This window comes from Periophthalmus magnuspinnatus, chromosome 6 (genome assembly GCF_009829125.3).
Source record: "Periophthalmus magnuspinnatus isolate fPerMag1 chromosome 6, fPerMag1.2.pri, whole genome shotgun sequence".
NCBI classification, from domain to species: Eukaryota; Metazoa; Chordata; class Actinopteri; order Gobiiformes; family Gobiidae; genus Periophthalmus; species Periophthalmus magnuspinnatus.
Genome location: NC_047131.1, coordinates 30,000,646 through 30,017,261, shown reverse-complemented (window position 1 = coordinate 30,017,261; position 16,616 = coordinate 30,000,646). Strand labels below are relative to the sequence as shown.

Genomic DNA, 16,616 nt, shown 5'->3' with positions numbered 1-16,616 from the left:
ATCACACTAGGTTGATGAGATTTTTTTGTATAAAGTCAATGATTTTGGTTTGGTTGGTATAAACAAGATAGTTAAACGAGTGTGTCTGTTCTCGATTCACTCAGGAACTTCTGCCGGTGAATTTTTTTTGCCTTAAGCTCATTTTCAAGCACTGTTTTCTATATTTAAGCTAAAAAAAGTAACAATGTACGCTCCTCTTTACTGCTGGCGGGGATCAGACTGGTCAAAAATAGAGTCACCTGGGACATTTCTTGTATAAAGTCAATGGTTTTGGAAAAATCTCCTGGGACAGAGGACGCAGGACTCAAAACTGGGACTACAGGGACGTCTTGTGACTACGAAATCCCACTAAATTGGACTTCTGATCCTACACCAACTTATTCTATTGCGAGTAGACCGTGTTCTCTCATAACCTATGTCTACAGTCTTTACGTTTACCCTGCTTAGGTCATTTTACAGTGAGTGCGGAGGGTTTTAAATAGACCTAATGAATTAATAAAAGTCTGTCCCACTCATATTCAGCTGACCTCACCTCAACCTCCCCCACACCCTCATCGTTTGCATGATACAGGTCTGACATGGCTCCTCCCACCACCGTCAGTAATAACAAAATTATTTCTATTTGCTAAATGGCAGAAAAATGAAGAAAGTCAATCTTGGTAATCCTAATTGACAAAAAAACATGAAAGCTTTAGTCTGATTTCATGTCAGCCAGTGAGAAAAAAAAGTGCATATGTTTTTTTCATATAGTGTATGTAAACTTCTGGTTTCAACTGTAACTCCAGTTTGAGTTTCTAAACCATCGTTATGTCACTGAACCCCATCCTTAACCACCTCAGCGCTAAATTTTGGAAATCACTGTTTGACTGAATGTCATAATTTGAACTTCTCACATTTAAAAACTTAACCTTAGCCTGTTTTGATCAATAACCTGCATCAAAGTGATTTCTGAAGGTGACAACAGAATCGCTAACTGGGTACATTTACTCTTCAGACTGGGAGAATTCAGTGAAACGATTTGATTTGAGGAAAGTGATAATGTTAAAGACGTCATAGCAGACCACAGAGGAATGTCAACAAAAAACTGCAGGTGTCGTTGCTGCGACTGTACAATATCAAAATTACATTCTGCTAACAATATATTCAGATAAAATATTACAAGTGGAATTGTTTTTGACATTTGGATGTGATTGCGATTGATTTGTCAGTATAATTTTTAGCTTCTCTTTTAAACATTCGACTCACAGCCATTTGAATCTACACATACTCAAAAGAAGTACATGGATGTTTTAGTAAGGCCACTGGCTAAAATATAGACAGTTAAAGTAGTAACTTGCACATAGTTTTTAATCTAAAACATTGGAATTTTTAGCATTCATCTCAAATATATCAGCATTTTTTTGGAAAGAGTTAAGGAACCTCTGTTGGGTTTATTCTTCCAAAAGTGAGATGGCAGAAGTGTGCACAGAAATCGCTGGACTCCTTATGCAGGTCTGGACCAGGTAACTAGGCCTGGAGAATAAAAAGTCATAGCTAAAATTATAACTAGCTGTGTGGAAGTGGAATACAATCTTTTATTATAATATTAGCTTTGCCTTGGTTTGTCCACATTTTCAACACATAAGCAGCAGTAACATTCAAGAAAAGACTGAAATGAACTGCTAAACTAACAAGTAGGAGGCAATTCAGAACATGTCGGTCTGAAATACTGGGTTAGCTGGTTTCTTGCATAATAAGATTAGATATTTTTGTAAATCTTGCAGCCATAATGAACTGTAAGCCGACTCCCTCAACACACTTCTGTTTCTCAATTACTATGTTAAATTCACCCAATTGTTCCCCATTTATAAATGATCACGAGTTTCTAAAGGTCCCATTTATGATCGGTATGACAACTAATGAAGGTGGTCGGTTACTTTCTCCATCCGTCCATTTTCTTCCGCTTATCCGGCTTTGCGTTACGGTTTTCGCTTTAGCACAGACACTACTTGCTCCCTCTCCTCCATCTTGGCGGCCATTTTCTTCCTCTTGCCCGTTTCTTCGCGCAAATTCAACGCCCGTTTGACCCTTTTCAGTCCAGCGTCGTCAAGGAACGAGCGCGACGTCGGGGTCTGATCGGCCTGGTTTTCGTTTAAATCATCCGTGAAAACGCAATCACTTTGTCGATCGATCCCCGAGTCCATTTCAGTCAAAACGAGATTATAGTCCATATTCTTGTGGTTCCGAGGCGCTGCAGTCTAAACATGGACTCCCAGACTTCCCCCACCCCAGACACGTCCTCCAGCTCCTCCGGTGGGACCCCAAGGCGTTCCCAGACCAGGTTACATTCTGGTGTAAGTTAAAAGTTATACTGACGCATTACGCTCACACATATCTGTAATCCTGAAAAAGTGGACAAGGGATGAAGCGAAAAGCATTCTGTCATTCTTCAATCCTCCTGATGTAAGATTTGTTTTCTGGGTACAATATTTTTTGTTTTTCCTATTTGAATTTCCCCCCCAAAAAATGGTGCTTTTGTTTATTCTTCTGTGTTTTTGTTTCTTCTTTGTGTGACATTCACCTTGCTCCTGGTATAAATCCGGGGTTTATACCAATCCAGTATCGGGAAGAGGTCCGTTTGTTATTATTTTGCCTCTATTTACAGTTGAGTTACCAAGATCCTGTGCTATGGAACCAACTCCCTGCTGATGTTAAACAGGCCCCCATAGTCTCTGTTTTTAAGACCAGGCTTAAAACCTTCCTCTTCGGTATAGCGTATGACCAGGTTACTTAGTGAGGGAGTTAGGGAGTGACATTAAAACCCGGGATAAGACAGGCTGCAGTAGGAGATAACTAGCTGGGGGAAGTATGGCAACCTGAGCACTATCCTCTACTTTGTCCTATTTTCTCATCAGTAATGCTATTCACATGTTGTCCCCTGTCCCACTCCCCCTGTGGAGTGTAACTCTTTCAGATGCCCCGATGACAGCTGGACCCTCCCCTCCTCCCCGCCTGGCCCTCCTCCCCCCGCCTCCCTCCTCCTCGCCTGGCCGATTTTTCTTGTTTTGTCTGTTTTTCCCGTTTAGACAGCACGGTGGCTGAGTGGCTCATGCCTCACAGCAAGAAGGTTTGGTTCGATCCCCGGATCGCCCAGGCCTTTCTGTGTGGAGTTTTTCATGTTTCTCCCCGTGTCTGGATGGGTTTCCTCCGGGTACTCCGGTTTCTCCCATCAACCAAAACATGAAACATGAACTCCCTTCGAGACAACTGTTGTTGTGATTTTGGGCGTTACAAAAATAAAATGAATTGAATTGAATATCTATAATCCGGTGTGCATGTGACTGAAAGATTTTTATCCTGCACTCTTTTCTCTTAAGGTTGATTTTATTATTATTTATGCTTTGATTTGTTTGTATTGTGATTTTAATGTCTTTCTTATTCTGTAACGCACTTTGACTTACTTTGTGTTAATGATGGGTCCAGCAGCACTGATACGGCGGTGCATGTATCGAGCTTATAGAGCGAAGCCCCGTGTCGCTGCACGTGTCGCTTGAAAAACGTCATGTGACCAATACTGCTGCTGTTTCGTTCATCTCCGACGCACCAAACTGTTTGAAAGGTACTGCATCTGTCAACGGGATGAATCACTGTTAAAAGAAAATTACTCTTCCAAAGATAAAAAAAAAGACCTTCCCTTCTACATCAACAAAATGGAGCCTGAGAGAAAAAGAAAAAATGTCACTGTGTGGGATCATTTTGATCTTTTAACAGCAAATAAGGTAACTCCTTGTATTTCCTTGTTTCCACTTGATCTATCAGAATTCAAGAAAAAAAAACACAAAACAGCAATGTAGGTTAAATGCCACATCTGTTGGGAATAGAACAGGGATTCAACTTTTCATACACTGCCAAAACTGAACACGAGCCCACATCTTGAAGTTCCCAGCATTAGAAATTAGAATGACTCTGCATTTACCAGTCCCTCACTTTATTTTTTAGACACTGTATGGACATGACTCTTTCAAAGTTACAGCAGCTTGAGAAGGAGCACACGGAGTTATAGAGCAACTCAGAAAATGAATGATTTAATCTTTAATCCTTAAGTTAAGAGCATTAGATATTATGAAGCTGAAACAAAGCGCCCATAAAAAAAGAGCCCAAGTGCCTCTCATTGGGTTCCCCTGTATGAATAAAGACAAATAAATAAATAAACCGAAACTGTAGGCCAATATGATGTGTTGTCGTTGCTTTGCCTAGAATGTTCCACAGTGTGGCATTCAGCATATGTTACATTTATTTGATCCAGCCCTCCACTGATTATATTGTTTACATTTTATATTGTATTTCTCACCTGTTCAGGGACTACAGATGGAAACTAACTTCAGCTATAATCTGGTGTAAAGCATCTTCAATTTTTGCACATTGTCCCTGTCAAACAAATAAAGAATAAAGAGTTTGTACTTACTGTATGTCACCTGTCTAGGTTTGTCAGCCATCGACAGCCCAATACTTTTGCCTCTCAGTCCATTGTTTCACAGCGATGCATTTAGACAGGATAGAGAAGGTGGGAGGGGTTTAGACTGACTTCCCACTTTGTCTGTCTGGTTGTGAAATAAAAAAGAAGACAAGGTTATCCTGGTTCACACGCTCACAGTGGCACCATGACGCTCCACACATATTTCATAGTAACTTTAATTTTGGGTTTGTTTTTACATGCTCAAGGTGGCAGTGCAGATCAGCATGGTGAGTACATTCAGCTGTCTTCTCGTAGCATCTTAGAATGTTGGATATGATTTTTTTTTTTTCTTTCATTTCTTTGCACTAGAGAGAGCTGCACAGATGCTCTGCTACTGTACTGTTGTGTCACTGATTATTGAGCAGCTTAATTGTCATAATTCACAAACCTGGAAATACCAACCTTCAAAATGAGCTGACAGGGTTTAGGCTGAACAGGAGCGAGACCAACCAAGCTCAACAGTGCACAAGGTCCTACATAAGAACTTGCGATTGTATGTTTACAAAGTCCTCCTACAGGCAATCAAGTCAAATGATAAGGGTGAATTAAATGAGGTAAAAACTACTTTGGACCCACTGAATACAACAGAACAAGCCTGATTAAGATATCTTATGAACTGTCTTTGTAATATCCTTCATGGACACTCTGTTCCTGTTGTGCCTTTACAGCTCCTGTTGTTCAAACTTCTCTGGGCATCTTGAAAGGTGGTTATGTGACAGTGAAAGGCAAAGAGACTGGAGCACATGCCTTTTTAGGAGTCCCGTTTGCTAAGCCGCCTGTGGGCCCAGCTCTTAGATTTGCTCCACCTCAGCCTGTAGAAAAATGGAGTGGAGTGAAAGATGCAACTGAACAACCTCCCATGTAAGACACCTGTTATGAGCAAGTAGTGTGTAAGCTCCAGTAGCCCAATTCACACACACAAAAATCATTTTCTCTTTTTTAGGTGTGTTCAGAATAAAGCAGTGTTGAAAAATCTTGCCTCCAAACTAGGCATTAAAGTAGAAACTCCAGACATTTCAGAGGACTGCCTTTACCTCAACATTTACACTCCTGCAAACAGAGATTCTGACGCCAAGCTCCCTGTAAGAGTCAGCAGCTTAGATCAGTCAGGTTTATAACTATGAACTGAATAATGGTGTAGTCTTTCACAGGTTATGGTTTGGATCCATGGAGGAAGATTTCTTTCAGGTGCAGCTTCTGCATATGATGGTTCTGCGTTGGCTGCGTATGAAGATGTGGTGGTCGTGTTGATACAGTATCGCTTAGGACTTCTGGGATTTCTCAGGTAAAACATCGGGGACTTTTGTTTCCCTTTTGGAATAAACTGATGATCCACGCTAATGAGAATGACATATCAGACCCTTACAATCTCAACTTTTATGATGAACCCTCTTATTAATTTCAGCACTGGAGAGAAAGACATGGCTGGAAACTTTGGTCTTTTGGATCAGGTGGAGGCTCTGAAGTGGGTGCAGCAGCACATCCACAATTTTGGTGGGAACCCAGATCAAGTCACTATATTTGGGGAGTCCGCTGGAGGAATGAGCGTGTCTTTTCTGGTAGGATCTTCACATCAGCTGGTATTTTGAATTTTGTCTACATTTGTCTTATGGTCTTTTTTGTTTAATTGAACAGTTCCTTTCACCTTTGTCAAATGGACTGTTCCATGGTGGAATTTCAGGGAGTGGCACAGCTGTAATCTTTGATGATTTGCAAATAGATCCTCTTATCACCGCAACGGTTGGTATAGTCTTTAAGTAAAGGTTCTATATTACTCAGAACTAGCTTTTGTAAGCTTTACGCCTTGTTATAATGCCATCGCCTCCTTAAAAACATGTCTGGAGTTGTTTTGTTTCATTCACACGTTTGCATAATCCTTGATTATTAGTCTGTCTACCTTTCCAAAGCTCAAAATGATCTGTTTGTGATGGTATGAAATGGTAGTTTAAGCTAACAGCGACCTTTTTACCTTTAGTTCAGTAGAAATGATCCAAATTCTAATGAAGTTGTACAGAGTTTAGAAAACACGCTGCAGGACTTCCAGTATTACAACATGACATCACAAGAGAACTCAGTCTAAACATGCAGGGTTTGGGCGTTTAACTTGTGTGAATAAAACTAAAACAAAACTCCAGGAGTGTTTGTGATGAGGAAACAACACTGTAACATACATCAAAACGTAGTGTAATATGGGAGGTTTAATGTCAGTGTCCTGTAACACAAAAACATACTTTTGAACTTTTTCTAGTTGGCAGCAAACATGTCTGGCTGCAGCCTTGAAAGTCCTGAAATTATTGGTAACTGCATGAAAAATGTTGATCTACAAAAACTAGTGCCACTCACAGAGGTATGTTGTTTTTATCTGTCACTTTTTTGGCCCGTGTCACATGTTTTTTTTTTACCCTCTGATGTAGGTACCGGGCCTGGGACCTAGAATAACAGTTGATGGACTTTTCTTGACCAAACCTGTACATGAACTGTTTACTAACCATGAGCTACTAAATATTCCTTTTATGACTGGTATAACAAGCGACGAATGTGGCTGGCTACTCCCCAGCGTAAGTAAGTTAAAATATTTGATTTTAAAGCCAGCTGTCTGAAGTTCCCATTCCTCTCAGTATTTGGCACCTAAGAGCTGGACAGAGGGAATGACTCGGGATGAAGTGAAAGGCGTATTGTCCATCTTCTACGCCGATGAAGTGAGATTACATGGGAACAATATTTGCCATGATTTCCAATTTGGCATTGCTCTAACTGTACATGTTTTTGTTTAAAGCCTAAAGATGTAGCTCTGAACTTGATCATAGATGAATACACAGGAAAAAGCGAGGATCCCAAAATACTCCGGACGGCCTTCACTGATATTCTTGCAGATTTAACTTTCACCATTCCTGCGCTGAAAACTGCAAACGCTCATACAGGTTTGATATTTGCATGAATATATGTTGATTCTATGTGTTGTTACAAACAAAGAAACGTGTCAGTGTTGGTGCAACAACTCCTATAGACAGACAAAGACAAAGGGAGGTGGACAGGGAGTGCAGCAGTTTGTGTACAGGAAGAAAAGCAGGAGAAAGTAACGGAACAGGAACAGATACCACATCCAGATCAAATGTAGAAATCTACATTTTTTGCAACAATTTGGGAATATGTTTTTGTACAAAAATGTAGATATTAAGATATTATTTGACAGAAATTATGTCCATCAGTGTATGTGGCACCAGGACACCCTAGGTCAGAGGTCAATGATCGACGCTGTTGTCATGTCATCTGACCTGCGGACGCATGTCTTGGACACTCGGGTGAAGAGAGGGGCAGAGCTGTCAATCGATCACCACCTGGTGTTGAGTGCGACCCGCTGGCGGAGGAAGCCAGACAGACCTGGCAGCCCCAAGCGTATCGTGAGGGTCTGCTGGGAACGTCTGTCGGAGCCCTCTGTTAGGAGGGTCTTCAACTCGCATCTCGGGGAGAGCTTCTCCCTGATCCCTGGGGAGGTTGGGGACATGGACACTGAGTGGGCCATATTTTCCTCTTCGATTGTTGATGCGGCTGCTCGTAGCTGTGGTCGTAAGGTCTGTGGTGCATGTCACGGCGGCAACCCCCGAACCCAGACGTGGACATCAGAAGTAAGTGATACTGTCATGTTGTATCAAGACAGTATCACTTACTTCTGATGAAGAAGGAGTCCTTGTGGGACTCCTGAGGCAGCTGACGAGTACCGGCGGGCCAAGTGTGCCACAGCTTGTACTGTCTTGGTGGCAAAAATTCGGGGTTAGGATGAGATCATGGAGGCCATGGAGGAAGACTATCGGACGGCCTCAAAGAAATTCTGGCAAACCGTCTGTCGCCTGAGGAGGGGGAAGCAGTGCTTCACCAACACTGTTTACACTGCGGGCGGAGAGCTGCTGACTTCAACTGGAGATGTTGTTGGACGGTGGACTTCCGAGGAGGAAGCAGAAACTGGGGACCCAGAGGTGGACTCGTCCATCACCCTGGCTGAAGTCACTGAGGTGGTTGGCAAGCTCCTTGGTGGCAAGGCCCTGGGGGTGGACACGATACGTCCTGAGTACCTCAAGTGTCTATTCCAGAGTACGGGAGAAGAGAATCCATCTGATAGTTGAACCTCGGCTTCAGGAGGTGGCTCGTGGTGTCCATTGGGAGGTGCTCCGAGAGTATGGGGTCCGGGGCCCTTGGCTAAGGGCTGTCTGGTCCCAGTATGACCGGAGCAGGAACTGTGTTCGCATTGCCGGCAGTAAGTCAGACCTGTTCCCGGTGCATGTTGGACTCAGGGCTGCCCTTTGTCACCGGTTCTGTTCATTGCATTTATGGACAGAATTTCCATGCACAGTCAGGGGCTGGAGGGGGTCTGGTTTGGGAAACACAGAATCTCATCGCTGCTGTTTGCGGATGTTGTTGTCCTGATGGTTTCTTCGAGCCAAGACCTGCAGCACTGGGGCGGTTTGCAGCCGAGTGTGAAGCAGCTGGGATAAGTGGAAGAGAATGGATGGATAGATGTTTAAGTAAAAACATTAAAATTTTAAAATAGTATATATATATATATATATATATATATATATATATATATATATATATATATATATATATATAGTATATAATTAGCGCAATTTTTCAGATTTTGAGGTTTAATGATTTTGATAAAGATTTGTGGAAAACTTTGTTCAACAGAAACAAGTGAGTTGACTGTAGCTAATTTATTTTGTATATTTTTCTTTGCTCAAACTATGAATGTAAAATAAACCCCTCAGGCTTTTCAGCAGGTCTCAAACAATAAAAAATACTTTCACTTTTCAGTCCAGTCCAAAAATGTGGTCGAGAACAGAGATAAGGGTTCAAAGCTGTTGATTATTTTTTAGCTTCTGGTTCTTGTTCAGTTGAAAAGTTGTTAGAAGAAAAAAAAAAACTCATCAAACTTCGTGTCAAAAAAACAACAACAAAGTAACAAAGGAAAAAGTAAGTAACGTTCGTATTCTGGCACAAGGGAGCGGAGGCCGGCGAGCAGAGAGAGAGTGAGCACGCCAGGCTCACGCTATTTAAAGGCTCCGGCACACAAAACCAAAACGACCAGGACCAAACATTAAGAAAAACACTTACAAAAATAGGAAAAAATTCTCAACTACTAACGTGAACTAACAAAAATACACAGGGAAAAAATGGAAACTGAGAAAATTTAGGAAATTGAGAAAAACAGGGGGAAATAAAAAGGTGCCTGAAAAATAAAAAGTACAGATACCTAAAATTTCTACTTAAGTACAGTACTCTACTACTTTTACTTTGTTACTTTTCCCCACTAATCCCTTTGTATCTGACCCAAACTGCACTGACAAGACTTCAACTGCACAAGAGTTCACGCAAAAACATTTTGCAGAAAAGTAATAGCAAACCTGATTTACAAATTTAATCTGTCTTCGTGTAAATATATTGAGGTCATCTGCCTTTTTACATGTGCAGTACCAGCTAACCCACTCACTCAACTTATTCTGTTAACACTAATACAATTTTCAACTAAGAAGCCATTGACTGATTAATAGACTAAATAACTAAAGGTCTACTGTAGGTATGTTACTTTTTAATTCTTCTTTTATATCTAGAGGTTGGAGCTCCTGTGTATGTTTATGAATACAACTTTGTCCCTCGGAGGATCAAGAAAACGAGGCCAGAGTTTGTCGGAGCAGACCACGCAGACGATCTCTTTACTGTGTGTGGATTCTGCTTTACAACTACTCATGTCAAACTAATGGGTCAGGGCTGATTTGATTTCATCTTTTTTCGGACTGGTTGATTTTTCAATCCTTGGTACTATATTTGTGACTAAAACAATTCCCTTCCTTACTATAGAAGAATGCTCAAAAGAGGAGGAAAACGTCACCCGAACTGTCATGAAATACTGGGCAAACTTTGCTCGCACTGGGTGAGTATCGTCACCAAAATTGACCATTATTATTATGATGATTATTATCTTATATCTATGAATGCAAGTTCTGTGTTATACAGGCTACACCTATTAGCATACTGACTAGCACTACTGTTTCCCTTGTTTTGACTTCAGTCTGAGGATAGAGTTATAAATAGGGGATAAATTATGTCTAAGGCCCCCCATTCCCGTTCAAAGGATTATCTTTCCTAACAAAAACTGCCTCTGTATCTCCCCTCTCAATTCTATGGATTCTATGGATCACATCTGGACGACTGAGGGATTCCACAGAGATCTTATACAGACATGCTCACTTTGTTTTGTAGGTCTCCAAACGGGGATGGCCTGGTGCACTGGCCACAGTATGGACAAAAGGAGAACTACCTGTTTATTGATGCGGAGCAGGTGGTCCGTCAGCAGCTGAGGAAGGAGAGATTTGTGTTCTTGACTCAGACTCTTCCAAAGATGTTGGAGAAGCTCAAGATAAATGACCACATGGAGTTATAAAGCAACTGGACACGCACAGAAAAAATCATTTAAAATAACTAATCATCTGTGTGAACACACTGATCACGTTAATGGTTTCTCACAATAATTATCAACAACGAGCAAGGAGGGAAACAGATATCAATATGCAGCACTTTAACTTTACTAATCTTAGTAATTGTTCAATTTCCAGATGACACTTACATCACTACGTCTCATAGGAAAAGTGTCCCATTTTCACGATCCATTGACAAACCTTTTAAACAAAACATATGTAACCGGTTCATATATATGTATAATTAATGTATAATTACACAAAATGCTGCTTTTGTTTGTCACAGTTTTGTCCATACCTGGTGTTTTGATTTTATGTGCAGCCTTGGTCCTCCAGCCGCTTCTTCTTTGTTTTTCTTTCTTCTTCGTGTGTCCTTTGCTCCTGGTATAAATTCAGGGTTTGACTCCCGCCTCTTCCCTTTGCAAACTGGTATTGAGAAGAGGTCAGTCATTCATTGTAATCCCAAGTGTCCTCTTTTAATTGTCTTTTATTATTTGTCTTTTGTTTACATCTGGGGTTATATTTTATTTGTATTTAAGGTAATATTGATCTACTGTGTTGTTTCGTTGTTTTTGTTTGTTCATGTGAGCAAGTGCGGGAAGATGTTGATATTCTCTATTGTCTTTTGTTGTGTAGTGTGGGCTGGGCCGATGTGTAGCGGCACGTGTTGATAAAGTTTTATACTTTTTATGAAACAGATTAAAGGCGATTCAAAAGTTCCCGCGGTGTCTTGTGGCTCCATAGCAGGTCACACATAAATAATATACATTGCACCATGTTTCAAAAAGTTATCAATTATGTAATGAAGAAAAGAAAAATCACGCGCACAATACTGACCTTTGAACTGAGAAGGTCAGAGTTCAACGTATCTAAACTTCACGTATAATGAACATATGTTTAAATGTTCAAATTTAGTTTTACAACAATAAAATAACAAATAAAGCCAAAGTTGAAGCACAATCCGAATTAAAGTTACAAAAGTTTGAATTAACATTTCAAAATACATTAATTACAAGTGAAAATTTTGTCTAATTAACGTGTGTTCTTGTACTGTTGGTAACGGTAAATTATTTTGAATTTAATATATTCAACAGAACAGAACTTACCCGCTGCCGTCTCCAACGCGACTGAGAGCGGAAGTTACCAAAATAAAATACAAGTGAGCAATAAGCACTTCCGGGTTTTTTATTTTTCAAAATAAAACATCGAAATGATAATATTGACATATAAAATCAAAAGAAACATAATACACAAAGAGAAAATACTAATAAGTGCATTTTTAACTGTTACAGGGGACAACTAATTTCCCCATAGGGATGCTAAAGTGTGCTTTAATGGTCCTATATTACACAAAGTTGACTCTTGTGAGATTTAAGTCATGTTATAATGCTGCTGCCTCATCAGAAACACACCTGGAGTTGTGTCTGTGTACATCTCTACATCTTGCGTTGGCGTCTTTTGCTGCCAGGGAGATCGAGCTCCCGACAAAGTTTATTATCTTGATTTTAAAGACACTTTAAGAATAGTAAACAAAAGTGCTCACTTCTGTATGCAAATACAAACCAGAAGCAGCCTTTGGAGCTATCAAACAGATTTAATATTCTTGACCTGGATGAGTTTCCAGCTACTCGATCCTCGCGGGACGTCACAGCGGCTCCCACAGCATTAAGACAAAATCATCCATCAGCTCGGGCTCGGTTGGTCAGGGAGCGGCGTCCTTCACGGGATAAGACCTGCCCACGGCTCCTCATCGGTTCGTCTATGGTACGTGATGTTGCCATCCCACGAGCTGAAACCGAGTGCCACCCTGGAGCTCAGGTATCACATATAAACACCAAACTCACAGACACACTGTCCAGTCGTGCGGACACATCCACAGTGATAGTGCACATTGGCTCCAATGACATTAAATTACAACAGTCTGAGGTGTTGGAAAATGATTTCAAATCGCTTATAGACACGGTGCTGAAGTCGGGAAAACAATGCGTAATATCAGGTCCAATTCCATCTCCTAGTTTCAGTGACATGAAGTTTAGTCGGATCCGCCAACTTCACGTCTGGCTGAAGGGCTATTGCAGTGCTCTTGGAATTCTTTTTGTGGATAATTTTTGTGGATTTTGGAAGAGAAATAATCTCTTTGCCCGCGATGGAATTGATTTAAATAGAACTGGGAAAAAACTGCTGAGTGACAATATCAAACTAACGCATATTATATTATAGTACGCAAAATTGACTGTTGTGAGTGTTAAGTAAAAGGAATTATTATAAAGTAATATTAAAGGAAATATTATAACATAGATCCATAACCATAACCTTTTTTTTCTGCACAATCTAGGTTTAAAAAGGCCAATTGTTTTAACGGTAAGATGTTGCAATGACTATTTTCAGCCACAAGAGGGAGACAAACACCATGTATTATCCACTAAACTGTCACTTTAGAGGTGATAGAGTAAACAAAAATTGTACTCAAGTAAAAATAACATTACTCAAGTAGAAGTACAAAGTAGTGGTCTAAAAAATACTCAAGGAGGAGTAAAAAGTATTTGAGAAAAGTACTATTCGAGTAAGAGTAACAGGGGACATAACATCTGATTTATAATTTGACTTTAGTGTAATTTGAAGGACAAAACATTAAATAAGGAATAAAATGAGCTATTTTCAGAAGATAGACACATAAAAATAAACTAAATCATGTCTGAAAGAGCTGCAAGAAAAAACAAATGTCAAACTCATTTCATTTTGTCAACCTAAAGCTTTGTAGAAGAGGAACGTCAACTTTTACTCTATAGCACTACTTTTACATTGTACAATATGTTACTCAAGTACTCTGAAAAGTACAGTTTCTTCAAAAACTTAGTCCAGCAAATGTTGCACCTTAGCTCATTTTATCTACACACAATTTAGACTTTTTTTTCAGATATACAGTGATATAAACAAGAAGAACATTGCAAGAGACATGTTCATTATGTATTTCACAAATGTAGAAAAATAAATAAATACAATAGTACATGTTATATTTCAAATTCTGTACATGGAGCTTTTGTTTTCAAGGCTTTTGGATTTGTACAATAGTTTAGAGAATGTATAAAAGATGATAAAAGTGACTGAAATCCAACAAATGTGAGTTTTTGGTGTAAAAATTAACAGCAGTGGACATGAGACTTTGACAGGACTAGACTAAGACTTTTCTTTTTTGCCGCAATATCTTTCTCAAAAACACCCAAAAGAATATGTTTTGCACTAAGTTGTAGGTTTGTATCAAGCTTTCTATTTACAAACAAACTTATGCCATTCCAAAATTATGTATTATTATTATTATTATTAAGATATTGTCATTTTTAAATCTATATAAATGCAAGGGTGATTAAAAAAATAGCAACAGAATAAAATTAAATTTTAGATGCAGCTCTTTAGTGAGTTGTGCGATTTTTAGAACCGGTCTGTGGGCGACTCATGTGGTCCTTGAGGGCGACATGGCGCCCAAAATACCAAGATGTTGCCACAATTGGAACAAACAGAAGAGTATACATATGTTGATCCCCTGACAAGTCGTTCAGAGGACATATGTTTTGGTGAAGTAAGCCTGTTAATAGAAGAATAGTGTTGAGCTGCTTTACTTCACAAGAATATATATATATATATATATATATATATATATATATATATATATATATATATATATATATATATATATATATATATATATATATATATATATATATATATATATATATATATGCCTTTTATCTTAAACTTATTTGAACCTGTACCAATATTTATATTTTTTTTACAATAAACCCATGATATATTAGGTAAATGAAATCACTAAGTTCAACCAAAGACAATTCAGCAAGTCTCCATGAGATGGCGCTGGTCTCTCTTTGCTTAACATGTCCATAAATATTATCACTCAAGTGGTTCCTTGCATCTTAGACTGGTTTGGGTTAGCTTTACCCGCTTTACCCACTTTACCCTCTCCCCTCTGTCTCATGAACACTTTATAATATCTGCACAAAACTGGACACTTTTATAACACCGGTCACTTTAATAAGCCATGTTTGCACTGTTGTTCTGAAGCTGCTGTTGTATACATTTTCTACCTCTAAGTATTTTATTTTTAAGCATATCTTCGTTCAAATGGCAGTTACGTAATTTTCGGCGCGACAAGGGCTGTCCCATGTCAATGGCCGTGTCCCAATTCGCCAAATGCACCTTTTGAAGGGTCCCTTCGAAGTACTCTTCAAAGTGTAGTTTGAAGGTTCCGGTCGAGAATCTGCCCTCCTCTTGCTGAAGTGGGACAGGCCCACACCACGGACCGCACTCCCACCGCTGTCTTTGAGCGTACGATACGCACATTACGTACGTTATTTTTAATGATTTATTATTTAATAGAAGAAAAGTCAAGATGTCGTCGTCACAGCCGTTTCTTTCTGTTTCTTTCTGTTTCTTTCTGTTGAATATCAATAGGCAAATATAACGTTCAAGGTGATTTTTTTACTCAATTGTAGCTACTTCATAACTTAAACAAAATAAACCTTGTGAAAACGTAATAACAGAGACAGAGATAACAGTATAATTTTTACATTCATAGTCTATAAACCAGAGAACACTGATTAGTTGTACATATAGTGGGATATTGCAGTTTAATGGTTCGGTATTTTGGCCAGTGGCTACACCACTTTAATAACAGTAGAGGGCGCTGTTTCCCTTCTGCGCTGTGCCATTTCTTTTCATCTTATTATGTAAGGTATTTTCTATCAGCAGGGCTACATCAAACTAGTGTCTTGATTTATTAACACGAGGGTAAATGACACGTGCCACCAGGGGGCGCAGACCTATGGAATGTACCGGAACTCATGAAGATTTTGTGCACGTCTCAGGACTCTGTTCTGTCCTTTCTGGAGAGTCCGTTGCTTCATTGTTCACATTACCTGTGTAGAACTCATTAAACCTTCTGACTTTATGTTTCAGTCTCTTGGTCTTTGACACAATAGAAACAAACATTCTTACATTATTCTTATTGCAATAATAATTTCTAATGATAATAATGTCTTCTTGTTGTCTAGTACGGAGCCCCGCATAGGACATTTGCGAAATATAATATTAACGTATGGCCACGAGATAATATCACGTTCCCACACGATATTATCACGAGGGAACGAGTTAAGACATGCGCAGATATCCTCATCAAATGTCTTTTGCTTAAAATAGAACCGCCCAAAGCAGCGTTGCTAATATGTCATTGTAGCTCATCCCCAGTATAAAATAACGTTTGATTTTGAGGTCCCGACTGTCCCGATTGTACACAAGCCTCTCTCCCCTTCTTTTTACCATGCTTCCTTTTCTACCTGTATTTCTAGCACATGTGCGACACCAAGAGGTCGCCTGCTGTACCTGCTTGTCAAAAATATGTAATAATAATTTCTATACATATATTTTCACGAGTGCACGAGATATTTAACTTAAAAAATAAAAATGCTGCTTTGTTAAAAAGGTTTGTCAATGGATCGTGAAAATGGGACACTTTTCCTATGAGACGTAGTGATGTAAGTGTCATCTGGAAATTGAACAATTACTAAGATTAGTAAAGTTAAAGTGCTGCATATTGATATCTGTTTCCCTCCTTGCTCGTTGTTGATAATTATTGT

At 39.4% G+C, this 16,616-nt stretch overlaps 1 protein-coding gene across 2 annotated transcripts in view; it reads left to right on the top strand.

The window, feature by feature from the left end:
* The first annotated feature begins 4,628 nt into the window (after positions 1-4,628).
* LOC117372110 (cocaine esterase-like) overlaps positions 4,629-16,616 on the top strand; it is a 50,439-nt gene continuing 38,451 nt past the window's right edge. Inside the window, exons 1-13 of one of the 2 annotated variants that reach the window (XM_055222331.1) lie at positions 4,629-4,722; positions 5,164-5,356; positions 5,439-5,577; positions 5,647-5,780; positions 5,901-6,054; positions 6,131-6,235; positions 6,744-6,842; positions 6,910-7,053; positions 7,114-7,194; positions 7,272-7,416; positions 10,105-10,254; positions 10,352-10,424; positions 10,754-11,686. In XM_055222331.1, coding sequence (XP_055078306.1) covers positions 4,641-4,722; positions 5,164-5,356; positions 5,439-5,577; positions 5,647-5,780; positions 5,901-6,054; positions 6,131-6,235; positions 6,744-6,842; positions 6,910-7,053; positions 7,114-7,194; positions 7,272-7,416; positions 10,105-10,254; positions 10,352-10,424; positions 10,754-10,934 — 1,680 coding nt within the window. In that variant the 5' untranslated portion in view covers positions 4,629-4,640 and the 3' untranslated portion in view covers positions 10,935-11,686. Of the gene's footprint in view, positions 4,723-5,163; positions 5,357-5,438; positions 5,578-5,646; positions 5,781-5,900; positions 6,055-6,130; positions 6,236-6,743; positions 6,843-6,909; positions 7,054-7,113; positions 7,195-7,271; positions 7,417-10,104; positions 10,255-10,351; positions 10,425-10,753; positions 11,687-16,616 lie in introns of those variants that run through there. The other variant, XM_055222330.1, reaches the window with a different exon arrangement.